A 27,225-nucleotide genomic window follows, 5' to 3' on the forward strand; every position below is an offset into this window, starting at 1 on the left:
TAAACGTGAGAGCGACATGACATCATTTCTCACATCTGTATCCCCTGAAACCAGTCACTGCAAATCCAGGCTGCATGCACACACACACACATACACACACACACAATGTATGTGAAGAATGTATTAGATCAAATTGGCATGCAAGCTGTTATCATCATCATCCAGTGAACCCCTTCCTCCTTCCCAAGCACCCTGTCTTGCAAGTTAGTTGCACACCCAGTGCTGTGATATCACTGTGTGAAAGGGTAAGTCAGCCCAAAAGGTTCATACAAAAGAGGAACATTTAAGCAGGCAACAAAACCAGTCATTTGTCCAGTCTGTTTTATTTCCCTCGGCAGCAGTGAATGTCTCAATTGAGACAGTAAGAAAACTGCAGACAGAGGTCAAAGTAGAACAGTCTCCTGAAAAGACAATCTCATAATTGCATTGAGCAAAATTCGTAATAATTCATGTTACATCTGAGTGTTCTCATACTGATAATCAGACGTAGTAGAAATGTAAGACATATGAATAGAACCAAAGGGAGAGTGTGTTCAGAACATTGGAACAGATCATTGTCAGTAGAAGGTCAAAAAAGGACATTTACAAATTCTAAATCAAATGTACCGATGGAAGGCATAATCACATGCCTGCGCCATTTAGAGGTTTTCATAAATCAACCTTGACACCTTTAGTAATTAATCAAAATAATTAACAGTCAAATGATCTGAAATGCTTGTAATGTATATTGCATACCAGTACTCATTTATCCAAGTATTGGCAGATTTCAAATCAGGATGAAGAGTATCAGTTACCAATTTCAATTATCATACCTGCTAGCTGTTCTCTTTGACTAAATAAGCCATCATTGATACACAACATCATCTATTTGCAGTATAAACACAGTTAGCCATGTTGCAGTGGAGTGCTTTCAAATTCAATCACTTGTTCTTCATATGTGTATGTTATTAACTTAAAACTCATAAGGCTTGGAATTCATCGCTTTAAACAATATTAAATAGAAGACTAACAGACGTTTTGACATAGAAAACAACAATCATTCACTAGAAATGAAATACACTTTCATGACATGCAGGCAAAAGCAATACTGTTGCCTGTTGACATACAGCCCCTGTACAGGTGGCCCACCACTTCAGGAGTAGTAATACTTATATTGTGGTTTATTCCAGACCCTCATAACACTTTATATTAAGTTGCCCTTATACCATGTAGTTACTCAAACTGCAGAGAAGGAACATAACAATGCTTGAATTGCACTAAAAGGATAAGTGACAAAAAATGTTTGACATTAATTACCAATCTAGTTACATGAAATAAGACAGAAAATTATATTTGGTGTAACTACATGGCATTGCTGTGACTTAATGTAAAGTGTGAGCCTATAGTTTTTTTCGTACATTCAGTCTGTGCGTTTCCCCAGTTTAAGAAGTGAATCCCATGGCTTGGTTTTAATTCACCTGAATATGTAAAGACATTCTAGGAGTGCACTTAACTCATTTCGGCCAAAACTGGTGCGGCACAACTGAAAGGTACAAAAAACGCAACCGATCTGTCACAACGTAGATCTGTCACAACGTAGATCTGTCACAACGTAGATCTGTCACAACGTAGGTCAGTCTTCGAGATGTAGCCCCGCGTTTCACAAAGTTCAATCTACTTCCACCCTCACTTCTCCAGAGATCCATCTCTTTGGCTTTTAAATAGTTGTTATTGTAGAATTAAAACTAGTAGGCAAGTTCCAATTTTCTGGTATCTACAGTTGTGCAGTTAGTTGTACAGCTTTCTGTGTTTCTGTGACACTATTCTCATTTCATCTCAAGGGTTAGTCAGAAAGGGTTGCATGCAAGGTCCTCCCCCTCAATGACACCATTGTGATGGAGATCAAAGGAATCATTGCGGTGAATGAAAGTGTTGACATGCTTCTTTATTCCAGAAAGAGAGACAGAGGTGGTCTAAAGGTGGTTTAGCCAAGTCACTTAAAATAACTTACTGCAAAATGGTGGCCACAGTCAGAATGGGAGGATGACTTGGGCTTCAACCTATAATTTGAAGAGTAATAAGCTATTCTGAAGCATCACAGAGCATATTCAAATGTGCTAGTGCCATAAAGTAGGCCCACCAGTACTGGGCCTTTAATCTGGATTGAGTTTATCCTCTGTGTTGACATCCGTTTTTGTAATTGTCAGTTAATGTCAAAAGCCACACAGTTTTCATGAAGTGTTACATCTTTGACGGATACTTAACGACATCCATTCAGTTTCCTAATGGCCAACGGATCAACCTGACTGAACATTCCAGACCTTCTCTGCTTTGCTCGGAGTCCCAGTCTGTCCCAACATGGCAGGTAACCAACCAAGGAACCTGTCAGTCTCTCAGTAGGAAGGCAACAGGAAATAGTTTAGGGGGGCAGGGAGAGTGAAACGCAGCCTTCGTTTGGAGACTTCTGGGTTCTGAGCCGTCCTATAAGGGTCTCCATAATAAAACTCCTGGCTGAATCAGTGCAATTTGTGCTGTCTGGTTTAAGAGAATCCTAGTGGTTTTGTGGGTCTTTGGTGGTTAAATCGGAGGTGTCGAGTTAGGTTTTCTGGGTTGTGACGTCCGTACTGGAGGTAAAGGGGCACGTCTATGTGAGAGAGAGGGATATAGAAAGATAGAAAAGGTCACCTCCAGCTTTTGTTACAATACTGTACAACGCCAACTGTATGTGTCTATCTGCCCATTCATCTGACATCTATACATTCATCAACTTAGCCGAACAATACAGCCACTGAAGTACCTGGAAGGGATGGCTGCAACAGGAGGGTCAATAGGTGGAACTGAAGTTATACTCGCTCCATGTTGCACGGGGGCACCATATGCAGCGTACCCAGGGTGGGTGGGATGTGACGGGGGGTCCGAAGGCAAGGACTTCCTGGTGGCTGGTGTTTTTTTGGGTGGTACAAGGGCCTGAAGAAAATACAATAGAAACATATAATACAATCCAGGTGTGACACAGGATGATTTTTGTTGATTATAGCCGTCTCGTCACACAGAGTTTAGGTAACAGAGACAAGACAATTGAAGATTGAGCGCTCTAGACCAACTCCAGTCCTTGGGGGCCTGATTACTGTCACTTTTGCCCCAGCCACAGTTAACACTCGACTCCAATTATCAACTAATGATCTTCAGTTTAAAAACGCAATTAGTTTCAATCAGCTGTGTTTGCTAGGGAGGAGGAACTAGTGTAACCACTATGGCCCCCGAGGACTGGAGTTGCCCATCTCTGCTCTAGACCAAAAGTAGATTTCATTGATTCACTTTTGGTTTAGTTAACTGTTCTGACAATAGTACTAGAAATCATTTATGCGACTTGCTGATATTGATGTGTTGAAGGTTGCCTACTTGTACATGGACGATGCAAACTACACTCACCGGTCAGTTTATTAGGTACACACATCAAGTAGAGGGTCTGGGCATTCCACAAGGGGTCAGAAACGTTCCACAAGGAGGTTAGTCCATGCTGACGCAATGGCATCATGCAGTTGCTTCTTATTGTACGGTGGTATATTCATGCTGCGAACAGCCTGTTCCATCTCATCCCGAAAATGCACTATTGGGTTAAGGTCTGGGACTGCGCAGCTCACACCAGGCAATGTTTTTTCACTCCTCGATTGTCCAGTGTTGGTGATCGCGTGCCCACTGGAGCCGCTTCTTGCTATTTTTAACTGAAAGGAGTGGAACCCGGTGTGGTCGTCTGCTGCAATAGCCCATCCGTGACAAGGACTGACGAGTTTTGCATTCCGAGATGCTATTCTACACACCACTGTTGTACTGTGCCATTTGTCTGTTTGCACCTGTTAGCTTGCACGATTCTTGCCACTCTCCTTCGACCTCTCTCATCAATAAGCTTTTTTTGCCCACATGACTGCCACAAACTGGATGTTTTGTTTGTCACAACATTTTCAGTAAACCCTAGACACTCATGTGAAAAGCCCAGGAAGGCGTCTGTTTCTAAGATACTGGATCCGGTGCGCCTGGCACCGACTATCATTCCATGCTCAAAGTTGCTTAGGTCACTTATTTTGTCCATTCTAACCTTCAATCAAACAGTAACTGAATGTCTCGATGCTTGTTTTATGTAGAAAGCCACGGCCACGTGACTCACTGTCTGTAGAAGCGATCCCTTTTTGTGAACGGGGTGCTGTACCAGTGAGTGTATTTACACTACACCAATATATTAAGCATGGTTTAATATGCAAATGAAGTATCAACATCAATAAAATGCAGTTAAAAATGCAAATTTCACCTAAATATATTTTTATTTTCAAATAGTTACTAACATTGCCATTAGCTATAGCTATAGATTAGCTGTGCATTCTTTTGTAACCAACTTTTTAGAGCCACTTCCACTTCTGTCCAAGTGAGTGAATATGAAGTACTTTTTTATCTGCATTTGCACATAACTGTAAATTTAGCAATACAATACAATTCTGAACTAAAGCTTGATTAGTGTGATTAGATTCATTGTCTCAAATAATTAAATCCATCGAATCAACAACAGACTCATCAATTAACCATTAAATTCCTCCACAATCAATTAACCAACCCACCCCACTCATCACATAAATCAACCAATCAGACCCAATGCCAATACCCACATGCAGCCATGTCTACATGCTACTCTGGTACCTGGCTGCCTGTTAGCACAGGGTCAGGGGGTAGAGGCTTGGTGGGAGGAGCCGGCCGACTCAACGATGGCTAGAATAATGGACGGAAAACAGAAGAACAGGAGGAATAGATGGAGAGAATGAGAGAGAGGGGTGAAGAGACCAACCAAAGGACTATTCAGCTATTCTGAATGAGACTCCAGAGAAGTCACAATACTCAAACGTTTGCTTTTTGTACGATAAAAACAACAAACTTCAGATGAATTCCCATGCAATGAGATGTCAAAGACAAATCATTTCTATTAGAAAACCACAGAGACGAGACAGCTACCTCTATTAATTCGCCATCATGCTCAGTTCCATGCAGGTAACAAATGCACTCTAAAGTCATGGCAGAGAATCCATTACGTTACTATTGACGAGACAGATTCCAATCATGGAAGTAGATGATAGGAGGGAAAGATGAGCGACACCAGTGCTTCTCAAAGCCATACAGATGAGATGGATTTACCCACACTGACCAAACGTTAGAAATCAGCAACTTGACCAAGACACTTTTTGAGGAACTGTGGTAGGGAATCTACACTGAGTGTACAAAACATTAGGAACACATGCTCTTTCCATGACAGATTGACCAGGTGCATCCAGGTGAAAACTATGATCCCTTATTGATGTCACCTGTTAAATCCACGTACAGTAGATGAAGGGGAGGCGACAGGTTAAAGAAGGATTTTTAAGCCTTGGGACATGAACTGTATGTGTGTCATTCAGAGGGTGAATGGGCAAGACAAAATATTAAAGTGCCTTTGAACAGGGTATGATAGTAGGTGCCAGGCGCACCAGTTTGAGTGGGTCGATAACTGCAACACTGCTGAGTTTTTCACGCTCAACAGTTTCCCGAGAGTATCAAGAATGGTCCACCACCTACTCAAGCCAACTTGACACAACTGTGGGAAGCATTGGAGTCAACAATGGTCAGCATCCCTATGGAACACTTTCAACACCTTAAGGAGTCCATGCCCCGACGATTCAAGGCTGTTAATGAGGGCAAAAAGGATTGCAACTCAAAATTAGGAAGTTGTTCCTAATGTTTTGTACACTCAGCGTACATTGACTTTAGAGCGTCAGCTAATTAACGATGTAGCTCTAGATTTGAATGTTATGTAATAATGCCTACTGTGTTTTTTAGGCATCATCACAGAAGATTCGACACGCAATTTACGAAAGTGAATGTAAATAAAGAGATGAACAACTCTGGTGTGTGGAGCCACAGTCTTTGTCAACTGGTTCAATTATTGTGTCTCAGCACATAGGCTACTCTTCCAGATCTAAGCTGGGGATAGAGTTCGCTCATGTGGAGGGTTCTTTTGCTAAGTGCAGATTTACACATCTAAACAGAGTTAATCTTGTCCAAAATAAACCCCTGTTAAGCATTAGACACTGTGGCTACTGTTAGCGCTGACTAGGAGGAACATGCTCCCCCCCCCCATGCCAGTAAGTAATGCTAAATAATCAAAGTAATGCTGTGGTTGGTTTTCAACATCAATTTGTAAGTCACCCTGTACATGCAGGTTTCCATTCAGACTGACATGTCATATCCTCATAGAATATATTTTTCGTGATATCCAATTGGTAGTTACAGTCTTGTCCCATTGCGGCAACTCCCGTACGGACTCGGGAGAGGTGAAGGTTGAGAGCCATGCGTCCTCCGAAACACTACCCTGCCAAGCCGCACAGCTTCTTGACACACTGCTCCCTTAACCCGGAAGCCAGCCACACCAAATTTGTTGGAGAAAACACAGTACTGGCGACGGAAGTCAGCGTGCCACAAGAGCACGATGGGACAAAGAGATCCTGGCTGGCTAAACCCTCCCCTAACAACACAGCCTGGGATCAAACCCGGGTCTGTAGTGACACCTCAAGCACTGCGATGCAGTGCCTTAGACCGCTGTGCCACTCAGGAGGCCCCCTCATAGAATAATTTTAAAGAAACAGTGTGATAGCATGGCCCTCTAAACAGATACAAAAACGGTGATTGCTTGAGAATCAATTTTGGAACCACAGCTCTGAACAATAACAACTACAACTATTACTACATATGGACGAAGACCTCGTCATTAATGGCAACATCTGACTGTACCTGGTTGTTAGTGGGGCTGGGGTCGGGGGGCAGGGGCTTGGTGGGGGCTGGCCGTTTCTTTCTTATCTAATGATGAATATTTGGAAAAAGTAGAAGAACAAACACGGCTTTGCTATAATATTGCAACTACACATACATAAAGACAGAATGTTAGTTCTAGAAAACATGAGGATTCTTATAGATAAATAATGATAAATAAGTTAGAGATTTCATCTCATTGCATCGCACACACAAGCATTTTTCAAGCTACCCATCACCTCACAGGCCTAGGCCAGGTTACCTGGGCTTGTTTTAAGACAGGGTCAGGAGGAAGTGGCTTAGTAGGCGGAGCAGGTCTGTCCTGAACCTGATAGGAGAAAACAGGAGGCAAAGGGTTTTGACAGCCAATGGAAACATGCATTGGGGGGGTAAATTAGTTATTAGAATTAAGCAGAACATATACAACTCAGATTGAGAAAAAATGAATTGGTTTCTTGAACATATGCTGAACAAAAATATAAATCGCAACACGTAAAGTGTTGGTCTAATGTTTCATGAGCCGAAATAAAAGATCCCAGAAATATTCCATACACACAAAAAGCTTATTTCTCTAAAATGTTGTGCACAAATTTGTTTACAACAACTGCATTTTATCGATGGCTATTTGAATGCACAGAGATACCCTGACAAGATCCTGAGGCCCATTGTCATGCCATTCATCCGCTGACATCACCTCATGTTTCAGCATGATAATGCACGGCCCCACGTTGCAAGGATCTGTAAACAATTCCTGGAAGTTGAAAATGTCCCAGTTCTTCCATGGCCTGCATACTCACCAGACACGTCACCCACTGAGCAAGTTTGGGATGCTCTGGATAGACTTGTACGACAGTGTGTTCCAGTTCTCGACAATATCCAGCAACATCGCACAGCCATTGAAGAGTGGAACAGGCTACAATCAACAGCCTGATCAACTCTATGCGAAGGAGATGTGATGTGTTGCATGATGCTAATGGTAGTCATACCAGAAACTGACTGGTTTTCTGATCAATGCTCCTACCTTTAAAAAACATTCTGTGACCAACATATGTATATCTGTATTCCCAGTCATATGAAATCCATAGACTAAATAAATGTATTAAATGTACCGATTTCCTTATATAAACTAACTCAGTAAAATCTTTGAAAATGTTGCATGTTGCGTTTATATTTTTGTTCAGTGTAGTTACTGTAGACCTTGTTAATGTGTTAGATGCTTTTTACATTTTCTTTATGCTCCCCATCTTCAGGCAAATCTTACATAGCTCCCCACATGAAAGAAATGCAATAGTATACAGTGCCTTCGGAAAGTGTTCAGACCCATTGACTTTTTCCACATTTTGTTATGTTACAGCCTTATTCTACAGTGGATTAAATGAAAATAAATCCTCAGCAATCTACACACAATACCCCATAATGACAAAGCATCAAGAAGGGTCCATCATCCAAAGGACATCAAGCCAACTTGACAACTATGGGAAACATTGGAGTCAACAAAAATACAAAACAGAAATACCTCATTTACATAAGTATTCAGACCCGTTGCCATGAGACTCGAAATTGAGCTCAAGTGCATCCTGTTTCCATTAATCCTCCTTGAGATGTTTCTACAACTTGATTGGAGTCCATCTGTGGTAAATTGAATTGATGGACATGATTTGGAAAGGCACACACCTGTCTATATAAGGTCCCACAGTTGACCGTGCATGTCAGTGCAAAAACCAAGCCATGAGGTCGAAGGAATTGTCCGTAGAGCTCCGAGACAGGATTGTGTCGAGGTACAGATCTGTGGAATGGTACCAAAACATTTCTGCAGCATTGTAGGTCCCCAAGAACACAGTGGCCTCCATCATCCTTAAATGAAAGAAGTTTGGAACCACCAAGATTCCGCCTTGAGCTGGCCGCCCGGCGAAACTGAGCAATCGGGGAAGAAGGGCCTTGGTCAGGGAGGTGACCAAAAACCCGATGGTCACTCTGACAGCGCTCCAGAGTTCCTCTGTTGATATGGAATAACCTTCTAGAAGGACAACCATTTATACAGCCCTCCACCAATCAGGCCTTTATGGTAGAGTGGCCAGACGGAAGTCATTCCTCTAAAAAGGCACATGACAGCCAGCTTGGAGTTCGCCAAAAGGCACCTAAAGGATTCTGAGACCATGAGAAACAAATTGGTCTGATGAAACCAAGATTGAACTCTTTGGCCTGAATGCCAAGTGTCACATCTGGAGGAAACCTGGCACCATCCCTACGGTGAAGCATGGTGGTGCAGCATCATGCTGTGGGGATGTTTTTCAGTGGCAGAGACTGGGAGACTAGTCAGGATTGAGGTTAAGATGAAGGGAGCGAAGTACAGAGAGGGCCTCCCGAGTGGTGCAATGGTCTAAGGCATTGCATCGCAGTTGCTAGCTGTGCCACTAGAGATTCTGGTTCATGTCCGGGTTAGGGGAGGGTTTGGCCGGCAGGGATATCCTTGTCCCTCAAGTGACTCCTGTGGCGGGCCGGGCGTATGGACGCTGACACGGTCTCAAGGTGTACAGTGTTTTCTCCAACACATTGGTGTGGCTGGCTTCCAGGTTAAGCTGGCATTGTGTCAAGAAGCAGTGCGGCTTGGTTGGGTCATGTTTCCGAGGACGCATGGCTCTCGACCAGTTTATTTTATAAATTAGCAAAAATTTCATTATGGGGTATTGTGTGTAGATTGATGAGGGAAAGAAACAATTTCATACATTTTAGAATAAGGCTGTAACCTAACAAAATGTGGAAAAAGTCAAAGGGTCTGAATACTTTTTGAAGGCACTGTAAATACTGTAGTAGTACTATATTTATATACTATAGTATTCACTGTAGTGTTTTTTGACTTTACTGTACACTGTAGTGTTTGTGTGGACATGACTGTAGTATTTACAATTTACTATAGTATAAATGCAGTAGTATTTCTATAGTTAGAACTTCCGCTTCGGCGGTGTCCAGATTGTCAAACCGGCCTTGAGCCATCCCAGAATATTCTGTAATACCGGCACTGAACAGAAGGGGTGCTATTTTCAAACTCCATTGAGCCTCTGTAATCCAAAGGTTAGCAATGCTGATTTTGCAAGAAGCTAACCACTTAGCTAGATAACCAGCCAGCCAGAAAATTCTACCCGCTGACTTACAGCTGCACTAGGTTCAGACAGCATTCCTGTGTATATTAAGACACCACGGAGTCAGCGCAAGATATGGCTCAGAAAATGTACCTCAATCCAGGGATGAGAAATGCGTAGTACTCCGAACTGTCCCATTATCCCAACTGTTACACCGTGAAGACAATGGGACAATTAGGAGTACAATACATTTCTCATCCCTGGATTGAGGTACATTTTAATCTACACAGGAATGCTGTTTGAACCTAGTGCAGCTATAAGCAAGCAGCTTGGATCTGCTGGCTAATAGATAACTAGCTACTAAATTAGCAAACCAAATGCCCAACTACAGAGTATTGAGTATATTTTAGACAGTTAACTTAACAGTTATAAGATATCTAGCTGTCAAACATTTAGTGATGAATTCCATACTGTATCTAGATCACCTGGCGTGTGCTGCGCAACAGTGTGTGACTCACAAGGCTCCGGTCTTTTGTCATTGTGTGCTTGTAAACAAACACAATGTGATTAGGGACTATCAGTAAATTCATAATGAAAAATGATGTGACAGGTGAAATGAAGAATGCAATCTTCTTTATCTCCTAACGTATTGCACAAGTTGACTGCAGGTACCCTACTTAAAAAGTAGCTAAAATAAATAATAAAATAAATAGTTTCAAAGATATTGACAGTATTGAAAAAACATCCTGTGGCTATTTCCAAATACCCCAGTATACGGTATACTGCCCAAGCCTAAAATACTATAGTATTTATTATAGTGTTTTAGTTTTATTATCTTTGACATAGAATTGGTGGCTTTGTTCTTGAGGAATCCTACTGGACAAATACTAAAACATTTCCATAACCTGTAGGTAGAAATTCTATAGTAACTACTACACATGATTAAGGTATACTACAGTGTGTAGTATAGTATTCTACAATACACTACAGAACTATATAGTAAGCACTACACAATCGAGGAGAATACCAGTGTGTCGTACAGTATTCTACAGCATACTACAAGATTCTATAGTAAACACTACACGATCGAGGGATACTACAGTGTGTAGCATATTATTCAACAGTAGGGATTAATATTTTCCATACAAGTTCCAATACTGGGAATAATTCATATTTATCCTGAAAGTTCCGGTAAATAGCAAAAAAATCAGATGTGCCCATTTAAAACCAAGATATGGTCACTCTGCCAGGGTTCTCACCAAATAAGAGAGTAAAGATTTCAGAGAAAATGAAACTGATATTTAGTAATGATAAAGTAACTGTGTTTGATCGCCAATGACATCGTTGTGAATTGCGAAACAGGCCGTTCTAAAATTCTGAGCCTTACGTTCCTCAATTAATTCAGCAAATTTCAGCAGTAAGCCATCTCGACACAGAGCACACCCAGAGTAGAGTTGTTGAATCATTTAAACTTTGTAACGACAGTCAAACAAAAAGTCAAACTACCAAAGTTGCTAAGCTTGCTAGATAACCTTCAACGAATGATAGAATATCTCCTCTTTTTGGCAAAAATCGAGTTAATGATCATACAGCAGATCAGCTCAAGAATAACAGGAAGATGAAGAGTGGAAATAGTTTAAACATCAAAGTAACTCTGTTTTCAAAACATCCATATCTACTCCCATATTGTCTGTTGAGCACACATTCTCTACCGAAGCTCTATGGCAGCAAGTCCGAGACAGCGCAGAGAAGTTAGAGAAGTTAAAGAGATGTTAAAGCGGTATTTTGACATGCATAGGCGAGAGACATGCTTTGATAATGCAACCTATGGATTACAGAATAAAGTTAGGAATTTTCATGCAAGACAGGAGTCAGGGTTTTGGATTAGAAAATAGCCTAGGCTTTAGGACAGGAGAATATATCATTTCCCCCTCATCCCTACCCATAGATTTCATGCCTGTGACAGAGATGACTATGTAATAAATTGTGCATAGGCCTATCAAATTTGTGACTGTCTGAAGACTCACTGAAGAGGCAATGACAGCTCAAAGAGGCACATGTTGTTTTATAGGCTATACTGTAGGGCTTTCCTGTAGGGATCATTAACTGCAGTCGAGTCGCGTGTGCAGTCCAGCAGTGGCAATTACGAGTGTACTTTGAATTTATCGTGACTTTGTGTGAAGTAAATACGCTAGACTAAAGGCTACCATGCGACATCCTGTTTGGATAATGTGCTATTAAATATTTTGCTAATCTGAAAATGCGCATGTTGTGTATTTTGTGGAATTGCATTAGTGCTGACATTGGGGAGCATTTTTGTAATTTTCCAGGTGTTGTCATTTAATATTTTCGGGAAATGTGTGTTCATGGGTCAGTCAAGGGATCTCGATTACCCATGTTAATCCCTATTCTACAGTTTACTACAGAATTCTATAGTAATTAGTATAGTATTCTATAGTAAACTGTAGTATTTTTTCATGTGGGTCAACTCAGAGAGATTGACGTCTGCTAAATAGCTAATATTATTACAACAAAGTCAGTGTTATCGATTTCATGTACCTATAATAAGGGCACATATGAACAGTGTAGGTGGAAAAACTATTTGAGTGACAGTCAGGGAAGGCCAGGCTGGGTCATCGTGGTACCTTGTTAGAAGGCAGCGATGGGGTCATTTGGATGTCACTCTGGCGGCTCCAGTGGTACCTCAGAGGTTGAACCTGTTCCCCGTTACGAGCATCCACTCGCTCGGTGGCCGGGGTCCTGGGAGACAGCACACACTCACACATTACCATAAAGTTCATACCACAATTTCAATAATGGGGTGCTAACAAATAGTAAGCTGAGCACTGTCATAAGAGTTAAGAATTATGTTTCTCTGTAACACTGGTCCAGCCCTCAAAGAATGGCTGTTTGGTTACAATACACATGATGTTACAACCTAGGGGAATAATCAGTTCTGGTTCTAAAGAGTCAGAGGTCATCGCAGTGGTACAGTAGAAGTAGAAATGAGGTTGACAGAAGTAACACTCAAAATAAGCTTATAAAACTGAGACTCTACAGAATGGTCACCATCACTATCCACGAAACCGGCTCTAAAGGAGTCTTATCTAAAACATTGAAGAAATGGGGAACTAAACTGGGGTGAGTTTCCCAAAGCCTTCGTAGCATTTAGTTGGTCGTTACATCCTACTTAAAGTGCATCGCTAGTATCTGAGCTGATTACTCAAAAAACATATGTTGAACTAAAACTGATCAATCAAATTCTCTCTCTTTAGATTATAGTGACTTATTTTAATATGGACCAACGTTCACGGATATTTAGAGAGACTCTTGGGTGTTATATGGAACACTAAGCATTAACTTTGCACTTCAGTAACGATTCGTCGTAAATACACAGCCCAGAACTGAGCAGCTAGAAACTAATTCCATGCCTTTACTCTACCCTTAACATTTAGTACCTTTTAGTGCCTGTTCCACAGCAAACACCAAGCCCCAACTCTCACTATGGGCCACACTTACCCCACTGAATTATGAGTAATGAAAAACACAGTTAACTCTGACCTCCATTTATTGATGAAGTGCAAGATAATTAGACATGCACAGGGTTTCAAACTTGCACATAGTTGGCTATAGCCCCTTTCATTCCATTATAGCTATTAAAAAAACACTATGGCCGAAATTCTGTCCATACTGATAGCGGTTTTCTGCACTGCGCAAACATATACATACTATATAAACACTGTAACTAATATGTGAACACAGCTGGTATCCCCTGGATCAGGGCTCTCACCGGCTCTGTTGGCGTCCGGTGCCCTTGTGGAAGAGGCTGGTAGTGCCCAGGCAGGGCAGGTTGCGGTGACAGCGGGGGAAACGCAGGGCGAGGAAGAGGAGAACCACTGGCAGGATGAAGAGGAAGATGACCAGCAAGGCCACACGTGCCGGGTCAGATCCTGGAGATACAGAAAAAATTGGAGGTCTTGGTTATCATGGCAGACATAGAATTAAAGCTGGGTGCATGTTACTTATTTCATCCTACTTTTATTGATACGGTGTCCCAATTTCTCAAGGATTTGATTAAGATAAGGAGTGTAAATCTATGAGTGCAGTCAAGTTGTGCATTAACAGAGGAACGGTGAGGTACCTCTAGGTGCTCTTGCAGGGCCACTGTCCACACTGCCTCCATGGCCCGTGTACCTACAGTCTGGAGGAGCCCAGCCCACATCACAGTGGCAGTTCTTATTGCTGTTGCACACCTGGCAATGTCAGAGAGAGGATATTGAGCCATATTATTCATTTAACATCAACAACAGTTTGGGCCAGTCCATTGTGAGCTATACAATATTACTTCTATAAGGGGAGACAGGCAGCTGGCTTGCTCACCCCGTGTCCGTTGCATTTGCTCTGACACTCGTCGACGCCGAACAAAGACACATCCTGACACCGCTGGTTCCAACAGGCCTGAACCACAACATGGTCAGTAATAACAATCATCATTTTAGATATGCATGTAAGCTTAGATAACAACACAGCAAACCTCCCTATTCCAAAGGGTCAAATGACCCATTCCACAAAAACAGAAGTATTTTGCATTGTATTTCTATAGTTGAGGAAATGCCCACCTTGCCAAGACCACACGCGGTGCCCTGTGCCACCATGGCAGGGTCGGAGACGTCGTCGCCAAGGTGGAAGTAGGTTCCCCGGCAGACAAAGTCGCTGTAGTTAAATTTTACTTTGGTGGTCAGGATCTCAGCGCTGGTGCCTAGCAACGGACGGTCGTTGCCTCCCTGGCACTGGAGCCTCCCACAATGCACATCTCTGAAAAGTCAGACACAGTCAGAGCAACAGTCAGACATATGGAAGTGTTCATTAGGCACCAAATGGAAGAAAAAGGACTGAATCAGGGCAGGACTACAGGAACTTACCAATAAAATATGCTAATGTGTAATCTGTTGCAAAACATTTGCTACGATGTTCCTTAATGAACGTGGTACCTACTTGCTAGGGCAGGGAATGTAGGTTCCGTTGGCCATCTGGCCACAGTTGCCGTATTTGTTGCCCTGTTTGTTGACGGAGGAAAAGCAGACAGGCGGAGCCCTGGTGGAATCTGAAAAGAAAAGGGAGTTCAAACAATCCTAGTTGTCTCAAAGATTTTACAGTAAACGTGTCTGAACAACACTGCCTCCTGAGTTTATGAGCCATTCTTAATTCTCCATCTCTGCAACATATGGCATATGAAGATTTGATATGATGTTCTCTGTTGCTTTTAAAAGTTCCAGTTCCGCTGACCAGTCAGTCCAGAACTCTGGGGTTCAGATCTCTTGAGGTTCCACAGTACTTGGTAAAAGTACTGAAACAAGTCAAAATAACTAGCCACTAGTTCCCCACAGTGGTATCACTCCCAATGGTTATCGGGTCCAGAACATTTGACCAATAGTGTAACTCACTAGGTCCCCACAACATCTGGCACTGTGTGTTGAGGCTGGCGCAGACACCGCTGTAGCAGTAGGAGGAGCCTTCCTCGCAGGGCTCGCCGTTCTGCAGGAACACATTGGGGGGGCAGTAGGGAGAGGTACCAGTGCAGTGCTCTGGGAGGTCACACTCCCCCAGGGGCTGCCGACACATCCATCCACCTGAACGCAGCTGGTCAGACAGAGAAAATAGACAGTAGATCAGTAAAGGAGTTTATGATTTGGACATTTGTTCAGCTTCTTGTGATAGATCATGTAATAGTTTAGTTCATTAGGATCACTATTAGCTATTGCACATGCAGCAGCTACTCTTCCTGGTGTCCACATAAAACATGCATGACAAAATATAGAACTGTAATAGACAAGAACATAACATATATAATTATAGTTATAATAAATATGAGACTAATGAACTGAGCTGATTTAAATGTAGGTGTTCAGTAGTGTGTTCAGTGATGGGGTTGAGTGTGTGAGTGTGTGTCAGTAAGAGTCCAGTGAAGGAGACAGAGGCAGAGAGGCTTGCCCACCCTGCAGTTGTCACAACAGATGCCATCGGAGGAACACTGGGCCCCAGGAACCAGTTTACAGGTGGTGGCGTTGCAGCAGGGATCGTTACAGTCCTGGACACCCAGAGACAGAGACACTTAATAATTCATCCTAATCCCTAAATTAGGGATCTTCAACCTTTCTTTCCCAGGGATCCCCTCCCAGGCAAACTGGCGACCCTGGGACCCCCATCATACGTTAGTAACATAAACATTGAAATAACAAAATAAAATGTGAAATTTGATATATATATTTTCACGGCCCCCCTAATTGAATACCCCTGACCTAAATCATAAAGTCTGTTAATTGTCATTGGGATGAATCTTGTCCAGGAGGCAGCTGTTAACGGTGGTCAGTAGCTGGCACATCCACAAAGCCACAAAATCAGATTTTAAACCTAAACCAAACCTTAACCCTAACCACACTGCTAACCTTATGCCTTTATCTTAAATTAAGATCAAAAAGCACATTTTTTTTCATTAATTTTGTATGATATAGCCAATTTTGACTGGCCCATCTAGAGGAAACCGCTCTGTGCTGCTTCCAGGGCAAGATTCATCCAAATAAACATCAACCTGCATCTATGGTGAGTTATGCTGTCCTCCCTAAAAATATCAAATTTACTGTCCAACATACATCCAGCAGGCCGCAGTCACACTCCTCTCCCTTCTCCACGTAGAGGTTTCCACAGCGTGGCCCCCCCAGCAGTTTCTCAGGCTGGGGCACGTTGAAGAGGCACATCCCCCCACCATGGAGCAGGCTGAGGGACAGGTCTCTGGCACTGCAGCTGCTGAACAGCTGGCCTGGCATGAAACTGGAAGAGAGGGGCAAAGAGAACAAGACAAGATGCTCTTATCCAGAGCTTCTTACAAGTGCATTAAAATGAAGTGCCTAAAAATGAACATAATAAAAGGCAAGTGAGGATCAGGCAAGTGAGGATCACAGCTGCACATAACTGACCCTCTGTTTTGTATCATCGACATTGCATGGCCTGGTGCTTCTGTAATGCACGTCAAACCTAGCCCACCATAGCCCGCTAGACCCTCACCCAGTAGATGGCTCCATGATGCAGCCTCCCAGGCGTGGTTCATTCTGACACTGGCAGCGCCGGTCGGCCGTGTCGTGATTCATGCCCAGATTGTGCCCGAGCTCGTGGGCAATGGTGGACGCCACCCCCAGTACACTGACCAGGTGATCCTACCCACGGAGAGGGAGAGAGAGACACACACAGAGTCAGTCTACCACCAGACTTATACTGTCATTGTGGGGCAGATACCCCTGTACTCCACTGATAAATCTAACTGAAGCTAACTAACTCACCACATTGACCCCTCCTGACCGGTCCTTGGAGCACATGGAAGACTGAGATGCCATTCCCACTGTAGTTCCATCAAATGAGCCCCCCCTGGAACAGATCAAACACATACAGTTATAGTTAGTCTATTTTCACAAAGAGGCCATCTACATGTATTTGGGATGAATCTGCTTCCATAATGTACAGGTGTGAGAAAGGCACCGATTAACTTCAACCAAGTCCATTTGACTACTCACATAATGAGCTGAGCATTGTCGTGGCGCAGGCGTGGCAGCAGCTCTCTGGTGCGCCACTCCAGGAAGCGGTTGAGAGTGTCTGAGGGACTCTTGTCAACCTGGATCTTATCCTGGTCACTCCAGATCTCCACCCCAGTTAGAGCCACACGCACACTCAGCGGCCGGTAGAACTAAAGAGGGGTAGATGAGGACCACCATGACAAACCAATGAAAATCTAATACAAATATACAGTGGATAGTTTATTAGGTACACCCATCTAGTACCGGGTCGGATCCCCCTTTGGCTCTAGAACAGCTTGAATTATTTGGGGCATGGAAACGTTGCTCAATTTGCATCAAGGGACCTAATGTGTGCCAGGAAAACATTCCCCACACCATTAAACCACTAGCCTATACCGTTGACACCAGACAGGACGGTGCCATGGATTCATGCTGCCTATGCCAAATACTGACTCTGCCATCAGCATGACGCAACAGGAACCAGGTTAAGTTGGACCCGGCAATGTTTTTCCACTCCTCAATTGTCCAGTGTTGGTGATAGCGTGCCCACTGGAGCCGCTTCTTCTTGCTTTTAGCTGATAGGAGTTGTTGTTGTCTGCTGCAATAGCACATCCGTGACAAGGATTGACGAGTTGTGTGTGAGATGGCGTCCTGCTCCATTATATGCCTGTTTGTGGCCTGCCTGTTTGCCTGCACAATTCTTGTCATTCTCAAACCCGGATCCGGGAGCGTAATCATCGCCTGACACGAATTAGCATAACGCAACGGACATAAATCTTCCGAGAAAATATTCCTATTCATGAAAATCACCAATATATTGGAACACAGCTTAGCCTTTTGTTAATCACCCTGTCATCTCAGATTTTCAAAGTAGGCTTTACAGCCAACGCTAGACAAGCATTTGTGTAAGTTTATCATAGCCTAGCATAGCATTGTGCCTTGCTAGCAGCAGGCAACCTTATCACAGAAATCAGAAAAGCAATCAAATTAAATTGTTTACCTTTGATATACTTCGGATGTTTTCACTCACAAGACTCCCAGGTAGATAGCCAAAGTTCCTTTTTTCCCAAAATATTATTTTTGTAGGCAAAACAGCTCCGTTTGTTCTTCACGTTTGGCTGAGAAATCGCCCTGAAATTGCGGTCACCACAATGCCGAAAAATATTCCAAATTAGCTCCATAATATCGACAGAAACATGGCAAACGTTGTTTAGAATAATTCCTCAAGGTGTTTTTCTAATATCTATTCGATAATATATCCGTCGGGACAATTCGTTTTTCTCTAGGACCGATTGGAGTAATGGCTACCTCTGTATTTTACGCGAGAATCTCTCTCGGAGCCACTATGTGACCACTTACGCAATGTGGCCGCCTGCGGCTATTCTTCAACAGAAATGCGTAAAACTACGTCACAATGCTGTAGACACCTTGGGGAATACGTAGAAAGCGTAAGCTCGTTGGTGGTACATTCACAGCCAAATAGGGAGTCATTGGAACGCAGCGCTTTCAAAACCTGGGGCACTTCCGGATTGGATTTTTCTCAGGCTTTCGCCTGCAACATCAGTTCTGTTATACTCACAGACAATATCTTTACAGTTTTGGAAACGTTAGAGTGTTTTCTATCGAAAGCTGTCAATTATATGCATATTCTAGCATCTTTTCCCGACAAAATATCCCGTTTAAAACGGGAACGTTTTTTTTTCTCAAAATGAAAATACTGCCCCCTAGTACCAACAGGTACTAGAGCTGTTTTCATCAAGCTGTTTTCACCCACAGGACTGCCGCTGACTGGATGTTTTTTGTCTGTGGCACCATTCTCTGTAAAACCTACACACTGTCGTGGGTGAAAAGCCCAGGAGGCCAGCCGTTTGAGATACTGGATCCAACGCGCCTGGCACCGACGATCACACCACGCTCAAGGTTGCTTAGTTCGCTCCTTTTGCCCCTTCTAACATTCAACCAAACAGTAACTGAATGCCTTGATGCCAGTCTGCCTGCTTTATACAACAAGCCACAGCCACATGACACACTGTCTGTAGGAGCGAACCATTTTCATGAACGGTATGCTGTACCTAATAAACTGTGTGTAAGACATCCTCCAGCAATTTAATTTGACTTTTGAAAAGTGATATCCCAAGTATAAATACAGTAAAGTACACACACTAAAGGGTGAAAACATTTGTTTTTCGCAAAATAATGTTTATTAGACACCTGCAAACTTCAAGGAGTAGGGCATTCAAGGAGTTAGTCTGTTGGGAATACGCAATATCGTCTGCCTCCTGCTTGCTTGAGGAACAATAGAGGAGCAGGAGACGATGGAAGAGGAAAGGCCTACCCCACCACTTGTGCCATGTCACGACTTACCTGGACCACTTACTAAGATGAGGCTCTTGTCAAGTAAATCAGGTGTTAAATGAGGTGAAAAGGAGACAACTTTAATATTAGGTTACATACCCAGTCTACTTGGTTGGCCACATCCAGCATTCGATAGATGATAGTCTTGTTGATTTTCTGATAGTTACGGTACTGTAAAAAATAACAGTTATTGGTTAGGACAATAGAGTCAGAACATGATGTGATTGGTCTAAATGTACTGGGGTCTCTTCAAAGTGCAGCTATGTCAGTGCCTCGCTTACACTAGGGGGCATTGTCGTACATTGGCCTTATCATACATTACCTCTTTGTGATCAGCTACAAGCACAAGCTCTATGTACTTGGTCTCTGAGAGAATATCCCTCTTACTCTGCAAAAAAGCAAAGTGTAAACAAAAGACATTCGGGCCAATGTGCACTACGTTGTCGACAATTTCCAGCAGTGGCAAAAACGTCAGTAGTTCTAATCCCAGGATAAACAAACATTTGATTGTGCTTCCAGCCCCTCTCACCCTGTGTGGGACTTGTGGTGGGATGTGGATGGGAGGTACAGGTGTATGGGACACCCCACAGCCCCCAACACTACCCCTCTCCAGAGGTCTGGTGGAGTAGAGCAGGTGCATCCCCTCCTCCTCCTCCCCTCCACTCTCCTCTGCCCCCTCCTCGTCCTCATGTTCTTCCTCAGGCTGCAGCTCAAAGCTCAGGGTGGAGTTGATGGCCACCACGCCCCTGAGAGAGAGGGGAATAAACAGGGACTCACTCAACAGGGAGTCAACAGGGACAAAAAATGCCATCCAAGTTCAAAGTAAATACAGTTACTTCAGGTGAGGACATTGTGCAAGGCTCTGCTAGCAACCGGATTACGTTCGCTACATAAACATGACCCTAAACCGAGTATATGGCCACATGGTCTGCCCACGCAGTAAAGAGCTCTAAATAACTCCAACTCTAAATAAAGGTCAAGAGGATTTTCCATGGATTTCCGCCAAGTTCATTTGGATATCCCTAAAGTATCCAAGCCAGCGGAAGGGACCCCAGATTAAAACGGTCGCTCTCTCAAATCGGGTGATTAGTATGCTTGAGGAGGTCAGAGTTCTTTCAGATTAATCTGGATTGGATTAAAGCCACCTCACAGTCGATCACTCCGCCCCACTCACATAACCGTGACGCTCACATAACCATGACGTTGTCCGTACTGCAGGTGAAGTGAAAGTGCCCTTAGTAAAAGACTTCCCCTTTATAATAATAGGTTTACCATATAGTGCACCACAAAGGGTTTAACTGAGGTGGGTGATTGGGGGATAAGGCTGACCCCTGTTTAGATCACTTTACTGGTTTTAAATGCATTAACCATTACATAACAGAAGGAAATGCATATGCTTAAGGTCATAAGGTCATGCGGGTAAACTTATTGAGCTGTTAGGTTTTCCATTAAGAAATAGAGCCTAAAAGGCATGATTACACAGTATGAATTTGTATGATCTCACTTCCATGGGCACCATTCTCAAATCAAGAATGTTGACTGGGTACATCTACAGGGAACATTGTTCGCATGCTGTTGCCTTGCTTGTGAAGTTCCGTGAAATTGTAGATTCCTTTGGGTAGTGACAGAGGGGAAATGATCCTAATTTTGACAGGCCACATACCATCCTGTAGTTTTGACAGAGAGTTGATATTATTACCTGAGTCCAGAGCAGGTACTGAGAGCCACCCTGGACTGTGGGAAGCCCCTCACTGAGCCGTGGTAGTAGCAGTGAGTCTAGGAGATAACAACCAGGGAGAGAGGAGTCAACATAATATAAGGACGACATTATTATCCACGCTCATATGAACTAACTTACCGTTAACTATCCCTATAACAATTCTACCTAGAACAAATCAGAACATTTACAACACATTACTTACCACTGTGCTCTCCTCTAAAGAAACCCCAGTGCCATTAGGGAGGTAGTAGAAGACATTGGGGGGCTTGGGCAGGAGATCACTGTAGGGAGAGGACAGGGTTACTGTTACTACTTCCTCTGAAGATTTGTCTGAAGTCCGATTTTTTTTTATTGCTAATGATAAACCCCTTTATGAAACTATGAAGTCTTAACTCAACAATGGCAAAGGTTGGGGCATTTCAGCATCACATCTCCCCATTCAAGTAGCTAAGGCCTAATATTAAAATACATGTCATTTTCTGATATTTCAAAAGGGAGTATATTATGTTAGTGAGCTTACTGGTTTTTCTCCAGGTCCAAAAGATAGATGCTGCCTCCAAATTTAAGACCACACTGTAGCTTGTCTGGGTGACCGTTCTGTGAAAGGAAAAGAAACATACACCTGGTAATGTGTACTGTGATTTTTATCCTCATAAGTCAGTGGATAATTTAACTAACTGTATTGCGAAAACCGGTTGGACATTTCCCCCTAACAACTGTTGTGCTAAAGGTGAACAAGGACTTTGTGTGGCCAAATTAACTCGTCGTCCAACAAAAATGACTGTTTGCTGTTGTTATTGTAATCGCTCAATGTTTCAACATGGTGTATTCATGATTAGCATGTGATGGGTGTCTTAATGAGCGAATGCAGCCAAGAGCAGCTTGAAGTGGCAAACGAGGCAAAGGGACAATCTCCTTAGTGAAACAGCAGTAATATCCAGTACCACCATGTGGTCTTTCTTATTAACCCTGCGAAGGTTAAAGGATTCAGGCTTAGGAAGTCCTGCATAGTTCATAAAGAACAGGTTATGTACACAATGACCTATATCCTTTAGAGGCTGATGGACAACATTTCAGATGTAGTAGTACAGCTATGAAGCTCTTGTCCTTTCTCTGCACTAAAGTTCCATTATTACACAATGCTCAGATTGGATAATACTATATACTTTGAATCCCTTCAGCCAATCAATACTCATCCCATCAAACCAGTCAGCAGACATGAAATGAGATGGTGCGATTAAAGTTATACTTTGTCTATGGCTGCAGCCACCCCTGAGCACTACCTGTCAACACTTACACCTGCATGCTCTCTAAAATAGACCCAGTCTCTAAATGCGTGCAGCACCCAGTCCTTGGTAGGCACTGGAACCTAAGCACAATACTAGAGCCCAAATGGGCTGAATCAGACTGTCAGCCAGGGTTACCCCTCATAGGCACTAAGGACCAGGCTATAAATAGACTTCCTTTACCTGCTGCACATTTCTCTCACCAAACGCAGAGGCAGCGGGGCAGTGGATAAATTACGTCCTATCCCTCTTTTCATGTCCATTTCCCCTGCACTTCCATCTCATTATAGTCATTCCCCCCAGCGGGAACTAACCTGTCTCCCCTCAACACTGTCTCTCTTCCTGCCAATCAGTCACTTTCTAGCGCGTTTAGCGGCTCCACCTTTGAAGACAGTGAGTAAGTGAAACCCTTCCTGTTGGTGCTTCCCTCCTTCCCCACCGCAGAGTGCTGCTTTCTCCTCTCCAGCTAACTGACAGGAATTGGCAGAGGCTTGGAAATGGGACTAGAACTAGGAGTACTGGCAGAAAGGAAATGGGTGGTGACAATATGCCAGAGAGGTCTGTTCAGTTCCAAGTAGCGGTTAGTGACTATGAGGAACCAAAAAGTCTACCTCCTCTGTGGACCGGCGAAATCATGCTGGATAATGTAATTGCCGGGTACCTAAATCCAACAACAACTTACACCCAATTCACTCAGAAGTATTCTACTGTCCACAGTCCCAGAAATATTGTAACATCATCATGGTTCATATGACACAACTGTGTCCCTTCACCATAGGCTCCAAGAGGCTATTAGTATTAACATAACTATTCACACTGGAACCCAGTCATTGGATATGTACAAAATATAACTGGTTGCACATCCAAGAATATCATAATCCAAGAGGAATTCCAGAAGTACAGTGCCTTGCGAAAGTATTCGGCCCCCTTGAACTTTGCGACCTTTTGCCACATTTCAGGCTTCAACCATAAAGATATAAAACTGTATTTTTTTGTGAAGAATCAACAACAAGTGGGACACAATCATGAAGTGGAACGACATTTATTGGATATTTCAAACTTTTTTAACTAATCAAAAACTGAAAAATTGGGCGTGCAAAATTATTCAGCTCCCTTAAGTTAATACTTTGTAGCGCCACCTTTTGCTGCGATTACAGCTGTAAGTCGCTTGGGGTATGTCTATCAGTTTTGCACATTGAGAGACTGACATTTTTTCCCATTCCTCCTTGCAAAACAGCTTGAGCTCAGTGAGGTTGGATGGAGAGCATTTGTGAACAGCAGTTTTCAGTTCTTTCCACAGATTCTCGATTGGATTCAGGTCTGGACTTTGACTTGGCCATTCTAACACCTGGATATGTTTATTTTTGAACCATTCCATTGTAGATTTTGCTTTATGTTTTGGATCATTGTCTTGTTGGAAGACAAATCTCCGTCCCAGTCTCAGGTCTTTTGCAGACTCCATCAGGTTTTCTTCCAGAATGGTCCTGTATTTGGCTCCATCCATCTTCCCATCAATCTTCCCTGTCCCTGCTGAAGAAAAGCAGGCCCAAACCATGATGCTGCCACCACCATGTTTGACAGTGGGGATGGTGTGTTCAGGGTGATGAGCTGTGTTGCTTTTACCCCAAACATAACGTTTTGCATTGTTGCCAAAAAGTTCAATTTTGGTTTCATCTGACCAGAGCACCTTCTTCCACATGTTTGGTGTGTCTCCCAGGTGGCTTGTGGCAAACTTTAAACAACACTTTTTATGGATATCTTTAAGAAATGGCTTTCTTCTTGCCACTCTTCCATAAAGGCCAGATTTGTGCAATATATGACTGATTGTTGTCCTATGGACAGAGTCTCCCACCTCAGCTGTAGATCTCTGCAGTTCATCCAGAGTGATCATGGGCCTCTTGGCTGCATCTCTGATCAGTCTTCTCCTTGTATGAGCTGAAAGTTTAGAGGGACGGCCAGGTCTTGGTAGATTTGCAGTGGTCTGATACTTGGGAAATCTTTTTGTATCCAAATCCGGCTTTAAACTTCTTCACAACAGTATCTCGGACCTGCCTGGTGTGTTCCTTGTTCTTCATGATGCTCTCTGCGCTTTTAACAGACCTCTGAGACTATCACAGTGCAGGTGCATTTATACGGAGACTTGATTACACACAGGTGGATTGTATTTATCATCATTAGTTATTTAGGTCAACATTGGATCATTCAGAGATCCTCACTGAACTTCTGGAGAGAGTTTGCTGCACTGAAAGTAAAGGGGCTGAATAATTTCGCACGTCCAATTTTTCAGTTTTTGATTTGTTAAAAAAGTTTGAAATATCCAATAAATGTCGTTCCACTTCATGATTGTGTCCCACTTGTTGTTGATTCTTCACAAAAAAATACAGTTTTATATCTTTATGTTTGAAGCCTGAAATGTGGCAAAAGGTCGCAAAGTTCAAGGAGGCCGAATACTTTCGCAAGGCACTGTAGATGCTAATAATTAAGGGGGATTTCCAATACATTTGAATGAAAACACAACTCTGGTCAATTTCTAGTTTCTAGAGTCTTTATCATAATCAGAGTGCTTTGGTGAGGTCATTCACCACAGTATGTAAGGAGAGTGTGACTGACTTATGTTGGGTGGGTCTGTGTTGTTGTACTGCCAGGGCAAGAGTCCAATGGGTAACCAACAAAGACTCCAGGCACAATGGTGGAGATCTGGCTAAAAACTACAAGGCAAAAAACAAACTACAGTAAAATGTCAGTTATGCAACCAAAGAGAAGAAAGAATAAGGGAGAGAATGAGATGGGAAGACATACAGTACATGTACACACTCAAACATCTGCAGCTTTTGGCAAGCTGCCTTGGATTGTGGTTTTGGGGTGAGAGGTCAGAGTAGAAACAGGGCTCCTTCCAGAGAACAGCAGAGCTACATCTGTTCAGGGCTCTAGTGGAGGATCACACCCAAATATCTGTAGCTCAGCCATGAAACACCCACCCTCTCCACACTTTGTTTGTCGTTGCCTCACTTCTACCTTTCTCACCCTCTCATTTGAGCATTACAATTTATCTTACATTCTCTCCTCGTCTCTACCTTCTATTCTCTCCCCCCTGCTGAACCCTTACGTCACACTCGCTACAGGTCTCTCGGTTCACTCTCACTGGCTTCTTACACCTCTGTCACTCTCTTATCGACAACCATGTCCACTCCATCTCTGCTGCCATTACCTCTCCTTCCCCCACTCTCTCTAACTTCACCCTCTCCTCCTCTTATTTCCCCCCTCTCCTTCTCTCCCTCAGTGAGGTAAATGTCCCAGGCCGATCTCCTGCTAGTAACAAGATGAGCTCACAGCCACATGAATGCTGGGTGGGGTCCATTCAGACCCAGAGCTGCTTGTGACCCACAGCAGAAGAAATAAACCAGGGAGGAGGAGAGGGGAACATGGGCGGAGGGGGTGTAACGGAGGAAGGGAGAGAGGGAGGGACAGGGCAAGTCGTGATTCCTCTCCAGCTCTTTCAGCTCAACTGAAGAGTGCAAGGGAGGCAAATACAATCAGTCAGCTCCTGGGATGTCTGTCTTCCTCAGTCCTTGTAGTGCTTCTCTGTTATTTAGTCTGTTATTTAGCAGCCCTGGATCCTGTTTATGGATCAAGTCTAGACATGTGAATGGAGTGTGCACGTCCACTATCTGGGGGAAATCTCTGGGTTAGTTCATGACTTGTGTACCCCTTTGCATTACAATAACAGCCAAGTGAATTCATGTACAATGGACAACTCCAGTCCCAAAGGGAAAGTGGTGTTTGCTGGCTCTGCTCATCTTCCCTAGCACTTGACTGATTCATATTGATGGACCAAAGAGTGAACACTTCCTGTTTATAGATGTTCAACAGATTGTGGTATGAAGGCAAGAGTGAAAACCATTTCACTGGAACTCATGTGTGCCTCTGACTGTTTTCTTTACCACTGTGCATGGATATCCAGAACTAACCTCACCAATAGGAAAAGCCTACCTACTGGCATTACCTTCACTTGGGCTCAGAGAAGTACTCAGTGATTTGAATGACTTTTGGGGTATAATTAATGATCTGGTTATATAAACAGGACCCCTGGTTGGGGATTTTATTTATTTTTATTTCACCTTTATTTAACCAGGTAGGCAAGTTGAGAACAAGTTCTCATTTACAATTGTGACCTGGCCAAGATAAAGCAAAGCAGCTCGACACATACAACAACAGAGTTACACATGGAGTAAAACAAACATACAGTCAATAATACAGTAGAAACAACTCTATATACGATGTGAGCAAATGAGGTGAGATAAGGGAGGTAAAGGCAACAAAAAAAGGCCATGGTGGCAAAGTAAATACAATATAGCAAGTAAAACACTGGAATGGTAGATTTGCAGTGGAAGAATGTGCAAAGTAGAAATAAAAAT

The 27,225-nt window shown here is 43.1% G+C and overlaps 1 protein-coding gene across 2 annotated transcripts in view; it reads right to left on the reverse strand.

The window, feature by feature from the left end:
- Positions 1-304: 304 nt before the first annotated feature.
- The window catches only part of LOC139391737 (disintegrin and metalloproteinase domain-containing protein 15-like), a 33,252-nt gene continuing 6,331 nt past the window's right edge, over positions 305-27,225 (reverse strand). The window contains exons 3-24 of one of the 2 annotated variants that reach the window (XM_071139245.1): positions 22,045-22,121; positions 21,727-21,805; positions 21,504-21,580; positions 20,334-20,550; positions 20,127-20,192; positions 19,904-19,975; positions 17,450-17,619; positions 17,219-17,303; positions 16,947-17,095; positions 16,535-16,712; positions 15,880-15,972; positions 15,329-15,524; positions 14,880-14,988; positions 14,504-14,699; positions 14,265-14,342; positions 14,026-14,137; positions 13,675-13,834; positions 12,530-12,644; positions 7,067-7,132; positions 4,669-4,737; positions 2,777-2,946; positions 305-2,623 (exon numbers count right to left, since the gene is read on the reverse strand). In XM_071139245.1, coding sequence (XP_070995346.1) covers positions 2,557-2,623; positions 2,777-2,946; positions 4,669-4,737; positions 7,067-7,132; positions 12,530-12,644; positions 13,675-13,834; positions 14,026-14,137; positions 14,265-14,342; positions 14,504-14,699; positions 14,880-14,988; positions 15,329-15,524; positions 15,880-15,972; positions 16,535-16,712; positions 16,947-17,095; positions 17,219-17,303; positions 17,450-17,619; positions 19,904-19,975; positions 20,127-20,192; positions 20,334-20,550; positions 21,504-21,580; positions 21,727-21,805; positions 22,045-22,121 — 2,601 coding nt within the window. In that variant the 3' untranslated portion in view covers positions 305-2,556. The remainder of the gene's footprint in view (positions 2,624-2,776; positions 2,947-4,668; positions 4,738-7,066; positions 7,133-12,529; positions 12,645-13,674; positions 13,835-14,025; positions 14,138-14,264; positions 14,343-14,503; positions 14,700-14,879; positions 14,989-15,328; positions 15,525-15,879; positions 15,973-16,534; positions 16,713-16,946; positions 17,096-17,218; positions 17,304-17,449; positions 17,620-19,903; positions 19,976-20,126; positions 20,193-20,333; positions 20,551-21,503; positions 21,581-21,726; positions 21,806-22,044; positions 22,122-27,225) is intronic. The other variant, XM_071139255.1, reaches the window with a different exon arrangement.

Source organism: Oncorhynchus clarkii, chromosome 3 (genome assembly GCF_045791955.1).
Source record: "Oncorhynchus clarkii lewisi isolate Uvic-CL-2024 chromosome 3, UVic_Ocla_1.0, whole genome shotgun sequence".
Taxonomy (NCBI): domain Eukaryota; kingdom Metazoa; phylum Chordata; class Actinopteri; order Salmoniformes; family Salmonidae; genus Oncorhynchus; species Oncorhynchus clarkii.